This window comes from Falco cherrug, chromosome 2 (genome assembly GCF_023634085.1).
Source record: "Falco cherrug isolate bFalChe1 chromosome 2, bFalChe1.pri, whole genome shotgun sequence".
Classification (NCBI taxonomy): Eukaryota; Metazoa; Chordata; class Aves; order Falconiformes; family Falconidae; genus Falco; species Falco cherrug.
In genome coordinates this window covers 115,037,123-115,059,951 of record NC_073698.1, presented here as the reverse complement: position 1 = coordinate 115,059,951, position 22,829 = coordinate 115,037,123, and the positions used below count along the sequence as shown (strand labels likewise).

Here is a 22,829-nt window from a genome sequence, read left to right as displayed (position 1 = left end):
AGTTGTGTAGGGAAAACATAGGGGGAAGCATTTCTTGTGAGCACATGAAGAGCAAATGCAGAAAGACTTGCAGTGACAACAGACTTTTTAATTGTCAATTAAAGGCTGCAGATTTAGCCATCACATTTATTTTGGTTGAATGGAAAATGAATGCTTTCAACACAAAAGAGGCAGCCTTGATAAGGACTGGAAAGTGGCTGTGGGATACTTCCCAATGTATATTTTGTGAGTGAAAAATGGGGAGAACCGGATACGTATTTTCTTGTGTTGAACTGGCAGCCTTGTGTGCCTCTACAAGAGTCTGCTCCAACCTGACTGGAAGAGCTCGCTGCATTGTACTGGTGACACCTGCCTCTCTTGCTTGTTTTTTTCCTGGGTGCTTTTTCTTAATGACATCTTTTAAAAACTGTTATGCTCTGTTTATCAGGAGGACAGCAGTTGCTGCTGCTTTAAAGCTTTCCTGGATTATTTTTTTTTAATATCTTCTGTTTTCATGCCATTTGTAAGTACCATCGTTGATCCTGACCCTACAAACATGCCATTTGAAAACAGTTGCATAATGGCCTGCCTGTTGTCTATTAATTCAACAATTTAAACCTTAATAAACTTAAATAGTTTATAAATCTGTTTTCTGATATTACACCATGTTTCTGTGCTAGCCGCCAGTAATATATTTGTATGATAAGAATGCTGGGAATTTATCTAACCAGTCAGACTGGCAAATATGGAGCAGATTCTACATTAATGTTGGTTACTATGCTTGACAGATGCCAGAAGAAAAACCTTGATGTAATCTGGTATAATCATACTGCCCAATATCGAAGTAAGCTCTACTCGGAAACATTTATATTTCTTTTCTCTAGCCTTTGTGCGGCTGCTCAATTCCCTCACATGTAAAACGGATTAAGTCATTCAGCAAGGACGATTATGGGCCATCATACTTATTTCACTTAGTTCTAGCCTTTAAACTTAAAGGTATATGTTCAGTGTAAAGACACAGTTTGCTTCTTGCATTTTTCATGTCAATTTTCATTGCAAAATGCAGCATATCTGTGATTTTATAACATCGTTATTTTCCATACTTTTAGTTGCATTTTGAAAGAAGATTAAAAATAACAAACCTCTTTGTTTTATGCTAATGCATTCCATGTAGCTCACATAGTCTGTGTGACACGGCGCTGCTAATGCAGAACATGAAGCTGGCCTAGCTTTGCCACACCAGCAGAACAGTATGTAAATAACCAGCATAAACAGGTCTGAGGGGAAAAATTGTTTCAGTTAAAACAATCTAAATTGCTTAATGCTGTCTGTAATTGAGCCAGTTTCGAAGTGGGATAGTTTAATTGAACGTATTACATTTTGTGCTATCCCAGCGCTTCAGTTAATCAGCTGATTGTGTAACATTTCTTTTGCCTAAGTTCCTGGCTCCATTTTCTCCTTCCTTACCTTTCTCTGCTTTCTCTCCCTTTTCCTCAACTTCCTTTCTTAATTGTTTTTAAATGGAATAGCAGCTTTGCTTTCCTTTGACCCTCTAATTTCAAATTCACTAACTTGTTTTTATAATTTCTATTTATTTTCATTTTTTTCTTTTCCTCCCCTATGTGTGTGGCCTAGGCTTAAGCACAGAAGTAGGAGCCAGAAACTTCACATTCAGATTTCAGTGCAAGCATTCCCTAAGACAGGCCCTGACAGCCTTGCCCGAGGCTAGGGGCAGACTTTGTCACTGCTACTGCCGTTTGGTTTCCCAGGAACAGTGTTAGCCTCGGGAATCTCGCTGAGAATTTGGCCAAAAATTTTCATTTTGGAGCTTTTCAAAAAGGACAATACTTGGGGAACGACATGACAGGATGGGACACGGACGATGGGACAGAGGAAGGAAGTCTCTTTATTTGTTACTGTTTTCTGTTAAAATGCTAGCATCTTTAATTTCTGTTAAAATACTAAGGTATTTTAACTGTCATGTGACACAGAAGGCAGTTTTTAGGAATCTTCATTGATTTCCTAAAATCTTGTTGTCACTGAGCTTTACTGTAATGTCTTCCTTTTGATACATTTAACCAATGTATAGTGTACCCCCTTGCTGATGTCATTCAATATACATGTCAAAAATTTGACTCTTAAAAAATTGGCTTCTCTTTGTAGACCACGTTCTGATAGTTTTCCTGGCTGCACAGCACATGAGCGGCTTCACAAGTGTGACATTAGTATCTAGAGAAAAGTGTTGGTATTTCACTTTTAAGGCTATTGTGTTTGGTTTGATTAGAATGGAAAGATTGAAAAGTTGATTTACCAAGGCTTCCGGGTGACCTTGAGAAGTTAATAAAGATGACGTTGATCCTAATATCCATGGAGGATGGGAACTGCCAGGCTGTTTTGTTTATGAGATTACAGCTTTGGTTGACAAACTGATGAAATAGTATCCTTAAGACTCTTTAAGGCACCTGACTTGGTGCTGATGCTCCAATTAAATATTTGCAAGTGTAATGGCAGTGGGCTAACAGTTGACATACAGAGGGATATAAAAAGACCACATGTGAAACATAATTTCCTACTTGATATATTTCAAGAAAATTAAAAGGATGTATTTTTGAATCAATTTATTTAATTTAACCTCCACAAATAATTTGAAAGAGGACAGAACTGTAGCATATGAAGTTTGCAGATGACTAGAGTGAAAAGTATCGGAATCACCATGTAGATGACATTAAAAGCAGACCAAGTTGCCATGGTTGACAGTGAGCTGCCACAGCGAAGTGGTGGCTCAGAGGGAAAATGTGATTCTTGGATGTATAAATAGCAAAGTACATGTATTCTGTGGATGAACTTGGTTACTAGAGTGCTGAGTCTAGTTGCGGTGTCCATGGTTTATTATGAAAAAGATACTGACAAACAAAAAGGGCTCTGAGAAGAGCTCCAGAACAATTTGATGTCTGGAAATCCTCCCTCACAGGATAAAATTAAGTAGCTTAATAGCATTTAGCTTGTCTAAGAGAAGGTTTTGAAATGACAGGGTTGCAGTTTGAGGAATGACTCTGCCGCAAGATATATAAATGGAATGAGAGTCAAGTGCTTCATGTCATAGCAGACCTTTGACTTGAAGAGATTATTTGAACCCAAGGCCTTTGTAATCTGTCCCACATAAGATCTAGGTTGATCCCGTGGCTGAGAGATGAGGCTTGAGAAATCAGACTAGTAAGCCTGATTTTAAGTAGTGAATCTGGTAGTAGTTTACATGGAAAGATCTTATTTACAAATGTGATAGATTTTTCCATTTCTTGATGAGTTTAGGTAAAGCTTATATCTTTTGGTTAGGTGTTAAAGGCTTGACCCAGGTCTCCCTTGGTGAAATTTTGTGATCTAGATGATGCAGGAGGCCAGCTTTAGTGACCATAAGGGTCTGTATGGTGAGTAGGGTAACTGCTATATATAGAAAAATAGTACTCAAAAGGTCTGAATTTTCAGTAGTCATCTTTTTAATTACCACTTGGGAGCCACAACAGAGAAGAAACCAACACTAGCTAACCTATGGCTCTTGGCAGATGTATAATAAAAGTTGCATAACTACCACTGCTCTGTGGATGTAGTTTGAGAATCCCTGTAATGCACTCTAACTTCATGGAGCTTTTGGTCTTGCACATCTATATTTGATAGTCATATTACACTCATGGTTTTCCACTCGTTCTTCAGGGAGGCTCTTGCACAGGTGGATTTTAAAGTACCAGGTGATGAGATCCTTGTTAACAATCTCTATTCCCCTGTTGAAATATCTGGAAGGTATCAGTGTACTGAAGGTATCAGTGTGTTGGCACTAAGTAACATTGGAAAGAAGTCATGACATCAAACCCAAATGAGGGGTTACTTCCCACAGAGGAGCATTACTTTTGTTGAGAGAGAGGTAAAAGGCAGGGGTCATGAGCTGGCATTACACCCAGAATGTGCTGAAATAAAGAAACTGGGAAGAATGGAAACTTAAAAATGACGTTAGCCTAAGTGAGGACTCCAGCAGAGAGTGAATTCAGTCAACAATCCCCAAAAAACACATCAACTTGAGCAAAACTGTTAAGAAAATATTGGGAAGGAGATGTCACAAGTAATGTCATGAAACCTGGATAGATAGATGTATGTGTAGGTCATGCTTAGTTTATTAGCATTATGTCACTAGAGCCAGATGTAGAAGCCTCTTGCCTCCTGGCACCCTGGAGCATCTTTCAGGTGAGGCATTGCGTATTCTCTTAACCACTACGAGTTATGACATTAAATGGCTGAATGGTTCTTGAGTTAATGTGAAGAGAAAACCAGTTAAAAGCAAATAATGCTAGCCTAGTGCAGTAGCAAAGAGGGTTTGATTTTTCAAGGAGTCATTTGTCCCTGAAGAGAGAGAAAAAGATGGCAAAATGGTAGACCGCTATCCTGTGTGGTAGCATCTGGACTGCATGAGAAGTAACTGCTGGAGCTGCTGCACTGGAAGAGACTTTGCTTCTAAGCAGTGGGGGAAGGAGGGAGGCTCAACACCCAGAAGTGCTGTCACAGTGCTGCCCGAGCTGAGCTTTAGACAGCTGTCCCTGGTTCCTTAAGAGACTGCTGATTAATTTCCCCCTTCCCAAACAGCAATCAGCAGCCCATACCTTCTCCTTGTAAAAGAAAACTAAAATGTCACAACAGTTACTTTCAGTTTGGTGAGCTCTGCTTCTAGTCAAGCTTATCAAAACTTGCATGTTTGTGCTTTATTTCACTTGCATGCTGCCTGTAGCTTTTTTTTTTTTTTTAATCTAACACAACATATTCACAATCTGCTGTGTGCATAACATGGGTGGGGTAGATTAAATAAAGGAAGAAGGGGAAGGGCTTTTAATTTGCAAGTTCCGAGGGATTGTTTTGAAGGACAAGGATGGAGGAAGCAGACTTCTCGCACCATACGGGGATGCCATGAGGGCCTTTTGAAGATGTGATTGTTTGTAATTGTCTCGTTCTGTTTTAGAGGTGGTTGGAAAAGATCTCGGAAACCATGTACTTAAATTTGCTCCATTAAATTGATTTTTGGCTTGATTGCAATGCCTCATGTATGTTAGCTAACCTGAGTTTGAGTACTTCTATTTATATGTGTCTACTTTTTAATTGTGAGCAACAATGCAGAATACGAGCATTCGTCTGCCCCGTAAGAATCTCTAACCTCTCCTGCATAAGCATAATGGTAAAAAACTTGGACCACAAATCTGCATCTCACTCAGAGACCACCTGTCCAGGTATTACAGAAAGGTCAAAACATATTTTCAGCAGCAGAGGGACAGAAAGTGTTAGAAAATCACACAAAGAAAGCTTTGTGCAGAAGATACAGAACAGAATCTTTTGTAACTTGAGTTTAATCTTGATTATTTAAAAATAGGAGTGATGCTAATCAGGTTAGGCATGCTGGCAAGACAGTAGGGAAGAGCAGCAAGACAGCTGAGAAGAGATCCCTTTACCATCACTGAAGATTAACCCATCCATGTTGGATACACTAGTATGTAAGAGAAAAGGGAATATCTGCAGAAACAGCAGCAGAAAGGCCGTACACTACATGTTTGAGAAGTAGTTGAGAGGCTGGGTTTCTAGTGTTAAGTTTGACACTGCCTTTATTACTATAGGTGTTCTTTAGTATTTCCATGCTTTTTTAAAAAAAGAAAAATCTATAAAATGAAAGCAATATCTGCCTAAATATGTAAATGGGTGGTTGTGACAATTTGTAGCTGAGTGCCTGTATAGTTAGAAGTCCATGGAAGCAAGTTGGCAGGGCAAAGGTGTTTTCTGTCTTCCTAGGATCATGCTTTGCTCTCTCACCTCTTAAGAGCAAGTACAAGTAGATTCAAAACTGGGGTTAGGTGAGTCCTGTTGCTGGGTATATAATGTAACAGTAGTAGTTTGTGAAGCACAGAGTGGAAGACTGATGAGATTCATCTTTGCAATTTAGGAAGTGCTGAAATGCTGCCTGAGAGCTGGCTGGCTGATCTAGCAAAGCCACGTGGGTGGTTAAACACAAACCTGACTTCTAGAGTGCTGAACTGGAGATAGCATCTCAGTGTCTGCCATGGCAAAGCACTCCAGAAATGCACCGCTCTGGAAAAGCTTAGGGCAAGGATGAAACTCTGTGGAGCCAAACTTCAATAATACAGATGCAGCCCGATTCAGAGGTGAGGGGATGGGGTGAAATCCCTAGTTCACAGTGAGCGTGTATATGCTACCAGTCTGTTGTTTTCAGTTCTTAGTAAAGGCATAAGAATGTGATGGTGTGATATGTAGCTACCAAGTCAACATTTTGTAACAGTACTTAGTTGCAGAGGTTGTCCTGTAGGGAAAAAAAAGTAAATATATATATATATAAACACCCTCTTGGAATAGGTTTTGGGAAGTGTAATATGTAGCCACTAATGATAGTATAGCATGGACATAGAAGGAAAAATGGAGAATTTATAGCATAAATACTAAATGTCTTGCATATTTCCCAAGAATTAATTCTAATCGTGAATGTCATAGCTCCATAATTGTGTTTACTGCATCTCTGAATATAGCTTCATATGGACAACACAGGCTTACATTACAACATAAAAATGTGTGGCATAATTACATTAGCTTCACCGTGTATGTTTTTTTTTAACGGGGGTGTAGGGTTGGGTGTGAGTCTATGAACTTTACTATTTTATTTTCCTCTTCAGAGAATTTGTGGGGAAGATACCGGTAGTGTTCCAAAATTTGTAATTAGTGAATGTGATTGATGCAATGACAAGAAGGGAAAAAGCCCTGAAAATTTAGGGGATTGGTAGCGGGAAGTGATAAGCCGCACCATTTGAGCCCAACGAACATGTTCTCCCATCCCAAGTGCTGAGTGTGGCACCAGCTACTGTCTGTGGTGTTTAGGCTGTATAAGATCATCTTGACTCTCCAGAAAAACAAAACAGTTTTATCCTAAATAATCCAAGAGGCCGGTTTCCAGCAAAGCGAACTTCTGTGCTGTAAACTTCATTCATTCAGTGCGAGACTTGTTTTTGGTCAGATGCATTTAAATCTGGGTGCTGGCTAAGGGTGGCAGAGGTGCACAAAAAGCAGCTTCAGTGCTGAAGTGAGCTGCAGTGGTGATGCTTGCTTGTCCCTCCCTGTGGCATTCATTGCCCCTTCTTCTGTGCTGCTGCAAATCACTGCACTGTGTGCTGCATCACAGGCTGAATTTTTCCCGATGGAAACTTCTGCTCCCTCCTCGATTGTATCCAAGACCATGGCCCTGTTGGGAGCCCTGCTTGGCTGCGTTAAGTGGGGGAAGAGATAGCCGAGTTTGAGAAGGAAGGAGTGGAAATTTTTAAAGCTGGTTCTGCTGACAAAGTCAGCATGTTGAGGAACTACACCTTAAAGCAAAACGTTAAGGAATGTAGAAACACTAGAATATAAACCATGAAAGGGTGTGAAGAATTGCTTCCAGGTTTAGGTTTATTTTGTGCTGGAAAGTAAAGTTTTGAGACTTTTTTTTTTTTTTTTTTTTACTTGTAGATTTTAAGATACTTATCTGCAAAATTGCATTCTTTCAGTTTTGGTATGTACACTATGGAATTTATAGCAATCTGTCCAAGCCTGGCTAGCTAGAAGAAAGTAATGCAGGCATATATTTCAAATACAAAGAAGTAGGAAAGTGAAAAAAGTTTGGGGAAAAAACATGATGTGAAGGGAAGAATATGAGCAAAACAAAGTGATAAAAGAATAGGGCACTGGTGATCTGTGCTGGCAATACTTAACAAAAGCAAGGATCGAATTTGTGGTCTGCAGACCAGTTCCGTAAAGAGTGATATCCTGAAGCCAGGAAGACCGTGTGGTGGAAATCAAGCGTATTATTCTGCTCTGAAGTACAGGGAGTTCCTGTTCATGTCAAGTGTATCAGCATCAGGAAAAGCTATGCAGATTTGAGAAGGATGGGTTTTTTTAAAGAAAAAACTATGAGGGAGAAATAGGCTGTGTGCTGAGAAGCCCTTTTATTGGTGTACCAGCTTGCTCAGTAGTGATTGTGGATTGTGACATCTCCTTCATGACACGCATTAACAGCAGAAGAAATTAATAGGATAGAATATTAATTCATCTGCTCTGTCTTAATGCAGAGGCAAAGAACAGCCCAGACTTGCCTCTGATGCTGTCCCTGAAAAAGCATCTTTGTGTTTATGAATGCATTATGAACGATTACCTGAGGTGATCTGAAAGTACATGGTTTTCAACTTTAGGAGGATCTATAGAAGAGAGGAAGGCGCTTTTCTTTTGATGTATCTGAAAAGATCTGAAAGATCTTGAAAAAACTTAATTGTGGGACAGTTCTGTTCTCGTTTTTGTTCAGGGAATGTTGTCTGTGAGCAGCTGAGAGGGAAACTAACATTTAGTCAGACTGTCTTTTGTATTTCGCATGTGTATCAAAGTATATTTAATTCAGATGTCTAATCCACAATGGGAAGAAAACCTTTCTTTTCCAAAGCCTTACACAGACGTGCTTACCTGTGGTTAACAGTCAGTAGTGGCAGGAGTACTGGTACGTGTAAATCCTTTCTCCAGACCCTAGGAGAATTTCATGAAAATGTAAATATTTTTTATTTTCATTTAAGCAGCTTTCAATTCACCTCTTCATACAAGTTCGGAAATAAGGGTTTGTGCACTTATGAGTAGTAAAGCTAGATTTCTAATTGATGAAGAAGGGTTTTTGAAGTGATAATGACTTCATTGCAATACTGACAACTTTGATATATTGGTGTAAGGTTATTTTTCTTCAGCTTGTGATATGCAATGCAAGAAGTGATGTCTGTTGTTAACATCCTCTAATGTTTTCTTTCATACATTTTTGCTTTTAAGTTGCGTGTAGCGTAATGGTTTTGATTAAAAATGTTCTCTGCTGGGCTTTGCTCAAGGATCATTTTAAGATGGCTGGGGGGAGGGGAGGGGGGCAGGGAAGATGGTTCCCTTCATTCCAAAGATGGGCTCTGAAGGAAATTTGACTAAGGTAAACTGGCAATAAGGACATATGTGACTTTGGGCTTCTGACTTTTAAAATGGAACAGCCGATTTTGCCTTGGTAATAACAATATGCCTGTTGTCCCTTTCTAAAATTTCTTCTGAATTTGCCTGCAAAGCCCCATTAGGTGTGTTTGGTAATGATCTGTTTCATGTAGTAGCTGCATTTTGTGATGATTCCATCTGCCCTGAGTATGTTCCACTCAATCACAGTCCTCAGTATAAGGACTGGGAGTACCCTCTAACTGCCAGGTGTGCCAGATAGAGCTGTGGCAACAAATGCTGCTGTAGAAATGATTGATCAACTATAGTATCATTTTTCCAGCAGAAAATAATACATACACTGCATGGAAAGCTTGGGTTTTTTCAGCTGGAAGAGCTGAAATGCTGTGTAGCATTTCTGAACGCTTGAGTTTGAAAACCTCTATATGAAATGAAACAGGCATTTTGCTTCATCTTCAGCTTTTTGGGGCATAGCTTTTTCCATTACAATATGTGCAGAATATGGGCTATGGTTTGGAAAATAAGTTCATCTGTCCTTTTCAGTTAATGCTCTGGTGTTTAAATTGAATGATACTGTGTTGACTGTCAGGTAGATTTGAATAATGCAAGTCCTCAGTATGATAAAATATCTTTGTTTTTCAGTTCTGAAAACAAAGGAAGTGAAGCCATAAATTTAAAGAGCAACCAAAAGGAAAGCACAACTCAGCCTGCACTTTTGAAGGTACGGTTTTTATTTACTAATATTTAATTGAGCTAAAGCCTACCACCTGTGCTTGTGACTACTTGCTAGTGTTGTGATGTTGGATGTATTCCTGCACTGTAATGCAGCACCTGGTTGCCATATTATGGGTTAATCCATTATACCAGGGTACTTACACACATGCAGAGGACAGAAAAACTGTCTACTTTTGTATTCTTAAAATTCACATCTTTACTTACATTAAGGAAGTGGGAGTCTAGTGCTAATTCTACATGCAGTTAGCCAGTGAAGAAGGAAGCTAAAATTTTTATCTAGCAATGGTTTCAGGCATTCCTCTAAAGCACCATTTCTGTATCATTTATGAAGATCTAACTAGCAAGTCTTTGCCTGCCTGAAGGTCCACTGGTTGCCAGCCAAAACACTGTTAAGATCTTCCTGTTGACAGTCATATGCATGTTGGCTGTTTTTCACCAGTGTTATCCGTGCTTGTAAGCATGTAAGCATTGTAAGCATCTCTGTAAGCATTTTACTGGAGAGGAAAAAAAAAAAAAAAAAAGGACATGCTTCTCTGCGCACAGGACTTTCTCCTATGTCACTTGACAAAAAGTGGTGGTTGCCTATAAAGTTGTCTTTAGATTTAGTCAAATATCATAAATGATTATGTTGAGGACAGGGCCTGGTGATAACAGCCGTCTTTGCTGCTGTCACATCATGCCCTGCACAGAGCCATTGGAGCAGTTCATTCACTAAGTACTTTAGCTTGTTTGGTTTTGTTGTTTTTTTTTCTTTTTAGCACTTTTCCTAGTCATTTTATTTTAGTGCAGATAGTACTTGGCTACTTACCCAAAAGTGCTAGATTAGTCTGCCAGATTTACTTGGAGATGCAGTAGGCTTTTCAAACACTGAATCTGATATTTCTATCCTGTATTGCATTTATTGAGCACTAATGGTATATGGAGAAGGAAGCAATCTGCTTCCTTTGTGGCCTATAGTCTCTGTGTAGTTGCGTCTTCACTATCTGGGGACCATTTGTTTAGGCTTTGCCAAAGGTGAGGAGACACGGCAGTTGCCTCTGCAAAGACCCAGTTTGGTCCGGCAGGGTTATTAGCTCAAGAACAATTCCATGTTGAATGTAGTTTATCTGCATCAAGGTGAGTAACAGTGCGATGATGTTTGTTCAGAAGCCCTGTGGATTCAAGCCAGCTCTGTCAGTTCTGAGCTCCTGGAAGATGCCACTGAATGGCCTCCTGTACATTTAGCATACGTGCACAGGACTCCAACACCAGGAATTGCTTAAAAGGAAGCATGAAGAAGGCTAGGTCTCAAGCAGGGTGCATACTTGGAGCAAAGGGAGCATATCAGGTTTGAATTACCTAAGAGTGTTTCTTTCTTGCCAAAAACTAAATCTCATTTACTTTCTAATTTAAAAAAGCCCAAATTCAGAATCTTTCTCACTGAATCTAGATTTGTTGCAGTAAAGTCTTCTACTCGGAAACTGTGCTTCTGTAATACTGCACTAAAAGTTGGTGCCAATATTAATGCTGTGAAATTTTGTTCCAAATGTCTGGCCTGTTTTCTTTGTCTTGCCATAACTTTTTATTTACTTATATGGTCTTTAACCTATGTTTAGAAGTCTAAAGCGTTACAGTGTACATTACATTACCTTTGAAATAACACTGGGTGTTTGTATAGGCTTTAGAAGAAAGGTGCGGTTTTCACATTACCAGAATGTGCTGGCTGTTCAACTGTACTGAGGGCTTCCTGTCTGACTGACTTCCCTCTTTCTTAAGCTGATCAAAAACCTTCAGATACACTTGAACAGTTTCATATGCATAGTAATGAGTACTTTTAGAACTATAGTTTTACATCTTGTGTGCACTGAAATTACAACTAGATAGTAAAAACTGAATACAGGGAGGTGGAGAAAGTAATTTATTTTCTACTGCTTGCTGGTGTGTGTTCCCCTTTTTTTTTTTTTTTTTTTTTGTGAAGAAAATATTTCAGTTTCCACCTCCACTGCTCCCTACAATACACACTTGGATTCTGATAACACCCCAGTGCCTGGTGCCTGACCTTGGCCAAAATAAACTGTCTTGTACAAAGATCACTCGAATGCAGCTGAACAGTTGGAGACATCTGAGATTTTCATATGAAAGGGATAATGTATGATATTGAAAGACATTCCAGTTCAATTCACTGACTCATCAAGGTTACTATGGGCTGAAAAAAAATGTTTTGTTGTTACGGAAAATGTACTTTGTGAGGAATGTCTAAATCTGTGTACTTACATGGATCGGGTTCAGGCAGGTTCCTGTACATGCCCATGTCTCTGCACTGTGCTTCTACCTTGTCATTTCAGGTGGATGGTGACCAAAAGTTGAAGCCGTACTGTGTGTGTCACCAAGTTAGTGAGTTATCATGTTTCTGATAGACTTACGTGCTGTGATTTTGTATATTCATTGACTGTCTCAGCAGGAGGCTGGGGCAGCTGTAAGTCCGATTCAGCAGCAGTGGTCGGACAGCTAAATTATAGCTGACATGCTGAGCTACGGTAGCTCTTTGGCTCTTCAGAGCACTTCGGTTACCAGTTCTGTAATTCACCCTAGCTATTTTTTTCCCTGCAATGAGGTCTTTAGCTCAGTGGGGAAGGAGACAATATTTTAATACTCATCTTATGCAAATACAAAGCCTGAATTTTCTGTGCAAAGGTGACTATCAATCATCACTTGATCACTTTTGAGAAAGTATTACTGAAATATGTTTGCCAGGTCTATTAATTCATTGCCAGAATACACAGTCATCCCCCGGTATTATTTACAGCTTCTGTTTTGCTTGTTTCTTTGAATTAGAGCTCTTTCTGAGTAAACACTCCATTTGAGTGATGTGATTGTTGAACAGATGATTGTGTGGATGTAAACAGTTCTTGAACTTCATGCTTAGTGTTCTAAGTATCTGCATTACATAGTGTCCAGGTTGTGCTAGTATATCATTAACCTCACATTTAGCGCTACAGGGACTTTGTTTTTAAAAGGAATATTGCAACAGTGCTTCCTGCAAAAGTTTCACATACTTTTGCTTTTGATAATGCCCTTAAAACAGAGGTTTATAACTGGTTGGCCCACTGTTAGTTGGATCGTGTGGAACAGCTACCAAATAAGCTAACACTGCTACTGTAGCAAGCCATGTGCCGGAGAATGTCATGTTAATACAGTTTCGAAGAAATTATGCAACATCTTGTTGGATGTGCTTGTGCTGCAAGTCTAACCTGGCTCCTGCCTGTATTACCATGTAGTTGCAGCAGTGAGAGGTGCTTGGGTTAGTTGCAGTAGTAGTGGATGGCTTAGGTCCCAGGCTTGCCCTGTCCGAGGCTTTCATCCATCTGAAGTCTTTGCCATGACAGTGTGGGCAAACTCACTTGCCTGCTGATCATCCCCAGATATCCTTCCTGTAGCGGTGCATGGAGGAAATACCACATTATCCCATAACTGATTAGGAAGAAATTCTTAAGCATCTCAGCACAGGAACTACTATGTGAGCTCTGTCAGGCAAATGCAGAAGTTTGAAGAAGTAGATGCATATATGATATACCAAATGTGTAATTTAGACTTCAGTATTTCAATAGCATTAAATATTTAATAATTTGACCCGTAGGCTCAAGCCTGGGCACTAGTCACCTGGGTTAACTAGAGGCAGTATCAACCTTCATAGAAAACATAGGAGCAGAAAGTACTGTGAGCATTATCTAGCCCACTGCGCTGCCCCGAGGTGAGATCCCTTTATCTACCTGATAGAAGTTTGTCTAACTTGTTTTCAAAGACCTCCAGGGATGGAGATCTCCAAGATCTCAGCAACTTCAGCAGACAACTGTTCTACTGCTTTCATAAACCTTGTAATTACAAAGTCTTTTTCTTAACATCCCATCTAAAGCTTCCTTACTACAAATTAAACCTGTTGCTAATTGTCCTCTGACAAGTACTCTTGTATACTGTGGAGATGGAGATGTGATTATTCTGTAGCCCTGCTTTCCCACATTAATTTCAAGGTAACATAAAGATGGTTGTATTTAAACAGGAGACATATTAAAATTTGATGGCAAGGTCTGCAATTTATGTGATAAGATGGAGACAGATTCTTTTTGGAGTTGCAGCAAATAGGAGAAGAGGCAACGGGCGCGAGTTGGAACATGAGAAATTCTAGTCACCTGTAAGATATTTTTTTTTTTGTTCTTTTTTTCTTTTCCTTTTCCCCCCTTTAAAAAAAGCGTGGTCAGATATTGGAACATGTTGCCCAAAGATGTTGCAGAATCTTCATCCTTGGAAATACTCAAAACACAGCTGGGTGAAGCCCTGCTCTAACTGGAGCTGCTTTGAGCAGGAGATTAGACTACATGAACTCCCCAGCCACATTCCTTTCAGCCTAATTTGCTCTGTAATTCTCTGTCACATCATTTTTCATCTGGTGTGTGAGCTCACGTAAGGTTTTTTTTTAAAAAAAAATGCCACAAACTTGCTGAATATATATAGCTATTCTTACTGAATGTCCCTAATTCTGACTTTATAATTAGTTTCAAGTTCTACACAAAGTTAGAAATCAAAATTAAGCCCAGTGGCTTGGTTACCCACATACATTTCCATATAGCATGGGGGGGTTTATATTGTCATTGTTTTATTTTATGTTGTCTTACTTCATATGAACATTACCAAAGTAATGTCTGCTCAGCCTGTGTGTGGATGCCTGCTGAATGCCTGTGTCTTAGACCCAGTAATTAGAAATCAGAGAGACGGATTCTTTGTCTTTTGGGAGTCAAGGGAGGTGGCCTATTGCTGGCAATCATGAATTTTTGGAAAATCTGAGAGTTACCTTTAAAGATTGTTGCTGACCACAAGTGAAAAGCAAAACCAGAATGGTTTTAGAGTTTGCATGACCAGGATTTCCCTTGTGGAACCTGAAAGCAGATCTTTTTCTCTTTGACAATGATGTAGACTCTTGTTGAAATGGAATTTCATAGGCGTACATAGTACCTCCTGGTTTCCCAGGATGCTTTGTTGAATTAATGGTGTTATCAGCTGTATGTGTTCAGGAAGATATTTCAAGATCATCCTATCTAAAATCTTGGTAAATTCCTTTATCATACTGAAGATTTTTAGAAAGGATGAGCCTGAAATAGAACTCTCTACTACTTCAGTTCTTCAAAGAAAGGGTCTTGAGCAGGAAACTTCACTTCTGAATGGGTGGGGGGAAAAAGGGGGGGGAGGGGGTTAAACCTTGCTCAGTCAGGCACAGGAAACTGCTGAGACAGCAGATGAGAAGCAGAAGCTGGTGCCAGGTGCTGTAGGCTGCCAGTAGGATGTAAGTATGGGTGGAAATTGCACTGTCTGACCCCATTCTCAGTGTATTGCCTGCTTGTGCACACCTTCTGCATTGGAAAGGTGAATTTCACCTTTATTTTTTTAATCTGTTTTCAAATATCAGGGAATAATTGAGTAAAAGAGGATTAAAATTATTTCACTTTTGTGAAATCATTTTCACTAGAAGGCAATAGAAGTGTAATACTGGGAGAATTTAGAGGAAAGAACAGAAATAAGATCGACAATTAAATTCTGTTGTCTCTGGCTCCATGCTAGACCTTGTAGTAATAAGGCAATGGTTACATGCTAAGAAATGAGTACAATTCTTAACCTTCAATCACAGCTTTACAGTAATTTCAGGAGAAAATTCAGAAGGGAGAAAATTTAAACTCTGCAAATGGTGTAAACAGAATTTTTTAAATCATAAAGTGAACTGCCATTCTAGAGGCTTTCACTGAGTTTACAGTTCTTTACAATTCCCTGTAAAGGTGACCTAACAGAAACTTTACTTCATATTGTACCTCCTTTTTCCTCTACCTTTTCATTTGAAGTGTTCACCTTTACCACTTCGGGGTTTTTTCTTTGCTCAGGGAAGGCGAGTCTGGATGCTTCCTCTGGTTTTAGGAGACCATTACAGAGTTTCAGAGAGTGTTTGTTTCATCTTTTCTTTACTCATCTGACAAACTAAATTTACATTAAGGACTCCTTGGTGTTTCAAGAATTCAAATGGGATAAACAAATTTTTAAAGTCACAATGCTGAACTTTCAACGGAGGCAGTTGTCTTTCCAAATGGTAAATGTTAAATAGTAATTGAATTTAAAGAGGTTTATTTTTAAAAATGCAAAACTGGTACAGTTTAACTAAAAGTCCATTCCTGTTTAGCTTTTAGCCCGATTATGAAGATGCCATGATTTCCTTAGTTTTCTAGTTACTCTTGTCTTCCGGGGTTGTCATGACCTGATTTTTTTCATGTCAAAACACGCAGGGAAAGGAGGATGTGGAAGGAAAACATCACAGTATAAAAAAGCCAAAATATTCAGAGGTTCAAAGCACAGATTGCTTGTAGAGATCGAGAACTCACCTTTAACTTAAATCCCCCCAAAGCCTGAAGGCTGTCTTTATTAATCTTTGGGGTTTTGCTTTTTTGTGATTGTTTAAAAGGTGTTTTTTAGTTAAGACTAAACAGTTTTTGACAATGGTGGAGCTCCCTTGCATCATCTCCATCCCCACTCTAATTACTGGCATAAATAGGAAAACCCCACTTTGCATGTTTTTTTAAATCCATTTTTCTCATGGACTCTAGCAACAGTGGACTTTTAGGAGTTCTGTGCTTATTCTGTATTTCACATTCTGATAGTACATGTTTCCTGATTATTTTTTTTTTAATATTATGACAGTTTTCTTAAACGAGTCTTGTTCCTAATCTATGTCTCACTATGTCTGGTTCTTTTTAATTGGGTTTCTGTATGCATTGCCTCCTGTTGGTTGGGAATGCCCAACTTCTTTTCCTCACAGTAGCTGGGAAAAAAAAAAAAAAGCTTATTTTGTGTGTGGATTGACTGTACCTCAGCGTGTCCCACTCATTGCAAACAAGTGGGCGATCACACCAAAGATGCTTTAGCTTCCCAGAGAAGGGAAATCTCCTGAAGAACATACAGTAGTGATTCATTGTGAGGATGTGCTAGTCTGCCAGCAACTGGAGCTATTTCAGCGTGGATTTTGTTTAGCATACAATGTTTACATACTGTATCACTGTTCAAATTAAATGGGATGCTCATAATTGTTAAATGAAATGCAACCATCTTAGCTATGTTGAAAGGTCACAGTCAAGGCTAGGAACATGGTTAATTTTCCAGTATTAGAGGGAGCAATGCCTAAATGTGCTACTTTGTGCACCCAACACTTTAATCTGAAGCTCTTAAACTATTTCTGCTTGCTAGCAAACAGAAATTCTGGAGTAGTGCTCTGACTGTTTCTCAGATGAATAAATTGGGATGTTGTGGTTAAATGGTTTGTTGGAGGTCCCTGGGGTGAATCACTGATGATCCTAAAATCCTGATGACTGGCCATCCTCTCTCACAGGTGCAGGTGGGATGGGGTGGTTCAAGTGCAGGAGTATATCTGCACGATATGCAGAATGTCTCCATCAGCAGCTCCCAGTGCGGCAGGACAGGCGGTCTGTGAGAGGTCTCCATGCAGCTATCTAGAGTTTCTGCTTTGTGATGAGCCTGTATTCGTGGGGAGTGAAATTCGAAATGTCTGGCTGTTGTGGCTGGAAGCTAATTCTGTGTTCACAGAGATCTTTGTTTTAGTGCTGTTAACGTTTTCATTTCATTCACTTGTTAGGGCAATAAAAGAGACTGTATCCTTGGCAGACAGACATAACCCCTGCCAAATGAGAACCTCTGGCAATTTGAACTTTTGCCACCCGACTGCCGAGAGACGGTGGCTACCGGGGTGGCTGTTCCCAGCTGGTAGGGAGGTGAGGCAAACCTGGCAAAGCAATCCCTCTTCCAGGTGCTTGTTGCACCGCTGGAGCTGCTCTCTGCCCTTCAGGGCGGCTGTTCACGCTGGCAGCAACCCCTGTGCCTGACTGCCTAGGTGCACTTAGGCTTTGGGCGTATGTCTGTGCTACAGTCAGGGGTGGATTACAGCTTGGAAAGCATACCTAATCTACCATGGAATAAATTAGCTCAGATAAGAATCACACTTGAGACATGACATCACGGGCTTATGTTCTGAGTCCGAGCTGCCAGGCTTCTCTGCAGTGGTTGCTTCAGCAAGGTGGGACCACGCTATCTGACTGCACGGTAGGTACAGCTTCGGTTATTGCTGCAGTCTCTTCAGTCACCTGATTTAAGTCATAATCTTGTTTCACGCTCTGCCGAGCTTCCCCTCTGCACTGGCTCTGGTTGCATGTGAGGTCACAGGACCATAAGATAATTCAGGTTGAAGGAATGCCAGGATGTCATCTAGCCCAGCTTCCCACTTAAGGCAGGCGCAGCTATAAGGTCAGGCCAGGTTACCCAGGGCTTGCCCAGTGAAACTTTAAGTAACAAGTTGGTAAAGGAATAAAAGCTAATTAAAGCTTTTTTGGAGCATGTCACAAGGAGGTGGACAAGCTCATGGAGAGTAGAGAAAGAGTCAAGGGGAAGGCTGATAACAGTATAGAAAAGGAGCAGAAAGACAACACTATGGCAGGAAGACATTTTCCCTTGCATCAGCAAGTATCTCAAAGGGGATCTGGCAGGTAGGTTTTAATCCAGAAACTACTGTTTGTGCGATAAGCCTGAGAAACTGTTCAGACTGCTGTGACACTAGAAGATGATTATTTTAACTGATGACATGAATAGGAGAGTCACTGGTATTTTTCCAGTGGTGTGAATATCAAACTGCTCAAGCTTGTTCGCCACACAGATGGAACTGCTCTGTCGAGGTCAGCTGAAGGCCCTGACTCAAAAACTGGTGGGATATACCAGGGAAAGGATTACTTTGCCTATACCCTACACCCTTGTCTTTTTTTTCCCCTGAGTATTTTCTCAGGGCTTCTGTCAGAGCTGAGCTTGGAGAGAGATACGAGAAATAAGTGAAAGTTACCGTGACACTGCCTCATGGAATCGCTGTTTGGCTGTGTTTGTCAGGTGCTAGGGCCTGCAGGCTCCTGCCGTGTTAAAGGCTTACTGGCTTTACAGATCATGTGCTTTTGTCCCAATAACTTGAATGTGGCATTATCTTCAAACACACACTTCAAAATCTGTAGCAGGAACGGTTTCGTTTGTATAATGCCTAAACAGTGGTTCAGACTTCGAACTGAGATTCTTTGGGCAAATGATGAAGCAGCAATAGCTCGTGCTGTCTTTCATAGCAAAGGCAAAGTGGAGCAGGAGGGAGCATATATGGAGAGTAGGATCGATTGTATTGAAGGCAAGAAAGAAGGATTTGCATAGTTTCTGTGTTGGGACTTAATATCCGTGTCTATCTTCAAGTAAGCACAGTGTAAATGTTCTCCAGGGCTTTTTTTTATGCAAGACACTATTTACGGTTAAAGGTATGGAAGGACCCTTTCATATTAAAACTTCCTGTTCTTTTGATTTACCAGAAGTTAAGTAAGGAAACGAAGATTAAAGAGGGAGGGAAGTCTAAATAGATTTCTGTTTCTGGAAACAGAGACTACAAAACAGCTTTTCATGCAAGGCATAAATTATGCTCACAAATAAGCAGCACAGTCTTTACAAGCGTTATGTCTCGGAGCTGCTAGGGGAAGAGTTTCACATGTAGAGATTTAGCCATATTTGAAGTCTCAGTTCCTAATAGGAAAAAAACCCAGTAGTTCCTGAATACAAATGACTTTAAAAAAACCCAACAAACAACCAACAAAAACACATAATACTGAACTGTTGACAAGTTTCAAATGTAATATTTTATTTTATAGTTAATGCATTTAGCTGTTAACTTCATAGATACTGTAGTAATTAATATAAATGTTTGTAGTCCATAATAGTTATATCTGCAGAGAAAATAATATGAAGTGTGCACTTCCTGCACCGAGATACTTTAACTGACAGATGTGTGTGAATGATATGAATCACAAAACAAGGGAGAAACTCTGCCTGGTATTGAAGAATGCGGAGGTATTTTTCAAAGTGAAGGAAGAAGCTACGACGCTAGAACTTTGAAGTTGACTATGGTGACTCATTCATTCATGTATTACCAAATTTTGGAAATGAATTTTTTTCTTGTGTGTGTTTTGGTTTTTGTTATGCAAAGTATTTAGTTCCCATGAGGTAAAGTTAATTGTACCAGAGATTCATCTTAGGTTTGCATGTTACTTTACGCAGTTTGCCTCGTACTGAAGATAGCAGCCAGCACTGCGGAACCTCTGTGAGCTGCGCTGTTGTCTTCATTTCCAGTGGTGGGTTTGGGTAGAGTTGACTTGTAAAGTAGTAAATACCTGAATACTGCAGGGATGACTACATCCCTTTGGGATGCATCAGCTACTGATTAGTGCAGTATGTGGGGAACCAGGTGGGACCAAAAAAGCTGGAGTTTGACTCAGCCCACTTTTGAAAGTCTACTTTGGTGTGGTTGTTTGTGTCTTGCCAGTGTGAAGAAAATAGAAGTTTGTATGGATTTCTCAAGAACAAATTAGTGCCATTCAACTTCTGTCCTCACATAAACAATTCAATTTTCAACACATATATCTGATCACTTAATACTAAGCAATTGCATCTATTCTTTGTATGAAAAAGGTGAAAAAATATTGCTTAAAGATCAAAGACCCACTGCTCCAGTATCACTAGGCATAACTCGCAAGTTTTTAAGAAATTGCTGTTTCCCAAGGATTAAACTTTGTTCATTAAAACGCTTTTTTCATCGTTAACATGATACTAGATGGAATATTCAAATAAGCCTACTTGTTTATTTTAGTTTACTTGAACAAGTATGTCTTAAAGTTGAAATAGGATTAGTGACCTAATGAAAATAGTAGCTCTCTGCATAGATTGGATGGGTAGGTGTTATCCAATTTTAAATAATTACTCTTATCCAAAGATACTGTTGACACAACTTAAATTTGCCTAGGACCTTTTGTTCATGTTCTCCTTTCCCAATCCTGTTGAGCAGAATAGATTTCGTCTAAGAAAACCTGGGGTAACTTTATTCTGTTTAAATAAACTGGGTTGAATCAGAGATTGAAATTGCAAGGATTGTACCGTAAAGATAAAATAGGCAGCAGCAGCATATGGCACCCGCTGTGAAGGGTGGGGATGGGTGAGAGGTGCTCCCCAGCACATTTTAGGCCAGGGAAAAAGCATTTTCAGATTGTGAAGCTGAAAATGGCATTACATGCGGTGTTTGTGAAGCCTACCGGTGAAGTTGCATCATCCTTTGGGGCAGATGGTCATGGTAGAAGTAGCATGGGCTTGGGCAGAGGTTCTTGGGTCTGCAAGGGAAGCTGACACGGAGGAAATTCAAGGGCATAAACTGGTGAGGACCAGAGCTTTTGTTGCCCCGGGGGTAGGTGCTCAGCAGAGTTGAGGGAAGAAATGAACAGGTGGTTTAAATGAAGTGAAGCTCTGCCTTAGTACTAATTACTTTCAGTTAGCTGATGGCCAGTTCAGAAGGTCCTGGGTGCAGGGGTGGTGGTGTGTAGGACTTTGGCTGTATGGAAGACTGTGCAGTTTGAGCATGGTAGACTATGGAGCTGTGTGAAGCTACAAATAGATTTGGAAATAGAGTTGTGCAGTTAATTGGCTGTAGAGTTGAAGGAAGGCTGGCCAAAGGGTGCAACGTGGGGTTGCTAAGCATAGCGGGTAGGGATTAGTCTCTGGGTTGTGATTAGAGTTTATTTTATCCAAATTCTGTTCTTGATTCTCCTGTTCTTTTTACAATGGCAGGCTACCCCATGTTTAAGGCTATGGTACATTTGTGTTTTGCTGTGGTGTTCTTGTGTATATTTTCAAGCTGAAAACTGTTCATCTTCCAAGTGCGTAGAAGTTTGCTTGTGAAGTTGTGCTTTTTGAGCAGATCAGAGTCTAAAGGATGAAAAATTGCCCCTTGCTTCTTCCTTGATTTTTTTTTTCTGTCAGTTGAAGGAATTGTTCTCCATTTGTCTTTCTGTACTTCACTTCCACAGCAGCTGTTTTGTAAGTCTTCTAGCCTATGTAGTCCTTTTGTTTTTTTGTAGAATAGGTACCTCTTTAGTACAAAAAACAGGAGAAGAGAGCCCAGGGCTTTGATCTTGAAATGGACCTTTAAACAACAAATCTCCTCAAAGGAATATATTGCATAGGAGCAAACTAAAATTAAGGAATTTGGGAATGTGGGAAAATGACAGGAAACATCTCCTTTATGTGCTTCTTGTATTTGTCTTAGGTTTGTCAAAATGAAGAGAAGAATCATTCCACAGAAGAGCTTAGCAAGTCTGAAATCCAGGAGGAGCTGAAAAAGGCTAACAGCCTTCCTAGTTTGACTCCTGGAATCAAAACATCAGATAAAGACAAGCAACCCCGAGAAGGCTTTTTTCATTTTCTTGGAAGCTTATTTAATATTGCAACAAAATCTTCTTTGGTGGAATCTAAACCTTCTACCTTTCAAGATGAACCCAACAGATGTGAAAAGGATTTACAGAACGCAAATACCCTTCCGGAGAACGTGCAGCCAAAGCATCTGAAAATTGAGGAGCCTATCTGTTCTACAGCTAGAATAAAAGAAGATTCTGTAAATAAAGATGATGCCATCTTAAATAGTATCAGGAAAGATATCTCACAGGATCTGCAGGGAGGCTGGAAACGATCTGCCGATGCACAAAAGTAAGTTTTATAATTTAGTATTAAATATGTTGATGTTGGTGCATGTGTGTGCACACAGGACTACCTTGTCTAAGTTCTGCTGACTGTGTGACAAATGACTGTCATTTGTAAGGATGGTTGGAGTGTCCCTGACTTGATTTCATGCAAAACTATAGTAGCAACTATCTTAAATAAATGAGGAGATTGACTGCAACAAAATAAAACTTTAAAGAAGGCTTTCTAGAAGTCTCTTGACCATGGATAGATCCAGTGTAGATCCATCTAAGTGATAGAGGTTAAAGATGTGGCATTTAGAAATACATTCAGTATTGTGGATCTACTGAAAAAAAAAAAAAAGTGAGAAGAGCTTACTTCTGTCCATATTGTGGGCTAAATAAAGGTTTGAGTATTTATCTTTTTTGTATCTCACTAGTTCAGTGGTTTTACTTCTGCAAGTAAGGTTTCCTCATTTTTAAACT

At 39.8% G+C, this 22,829-nt stretch overlaps 1 protein-coding gene across 1 annotated transcript in view; it reads left to right on the top strand.

Annotated features, from left to right (window-relative positions):
* The window catches only part of CRYBG3 (crystallin beta-gamma domain containing 3), a 95,450-nt gene that overhangs the window by 5,510 nt on the left and 67,111 nt on the right, over positions 1 to 22,829 (top strand). The window contains exons 2-3 of the mRNA XM_055703268.1: positions 9,655 to 9,733; positions 21,935 to 22,371. Coding sequence (XP_055559243.1) covers positions 9,655 to 9,733; positions 21,935 to 22,371 — 516 coding nt within the window. The remainder of the gene's footprint in view (positions 1 to 9,654; positions 9,734 to 21,934; positions 22,372 to 22,829) is intronic.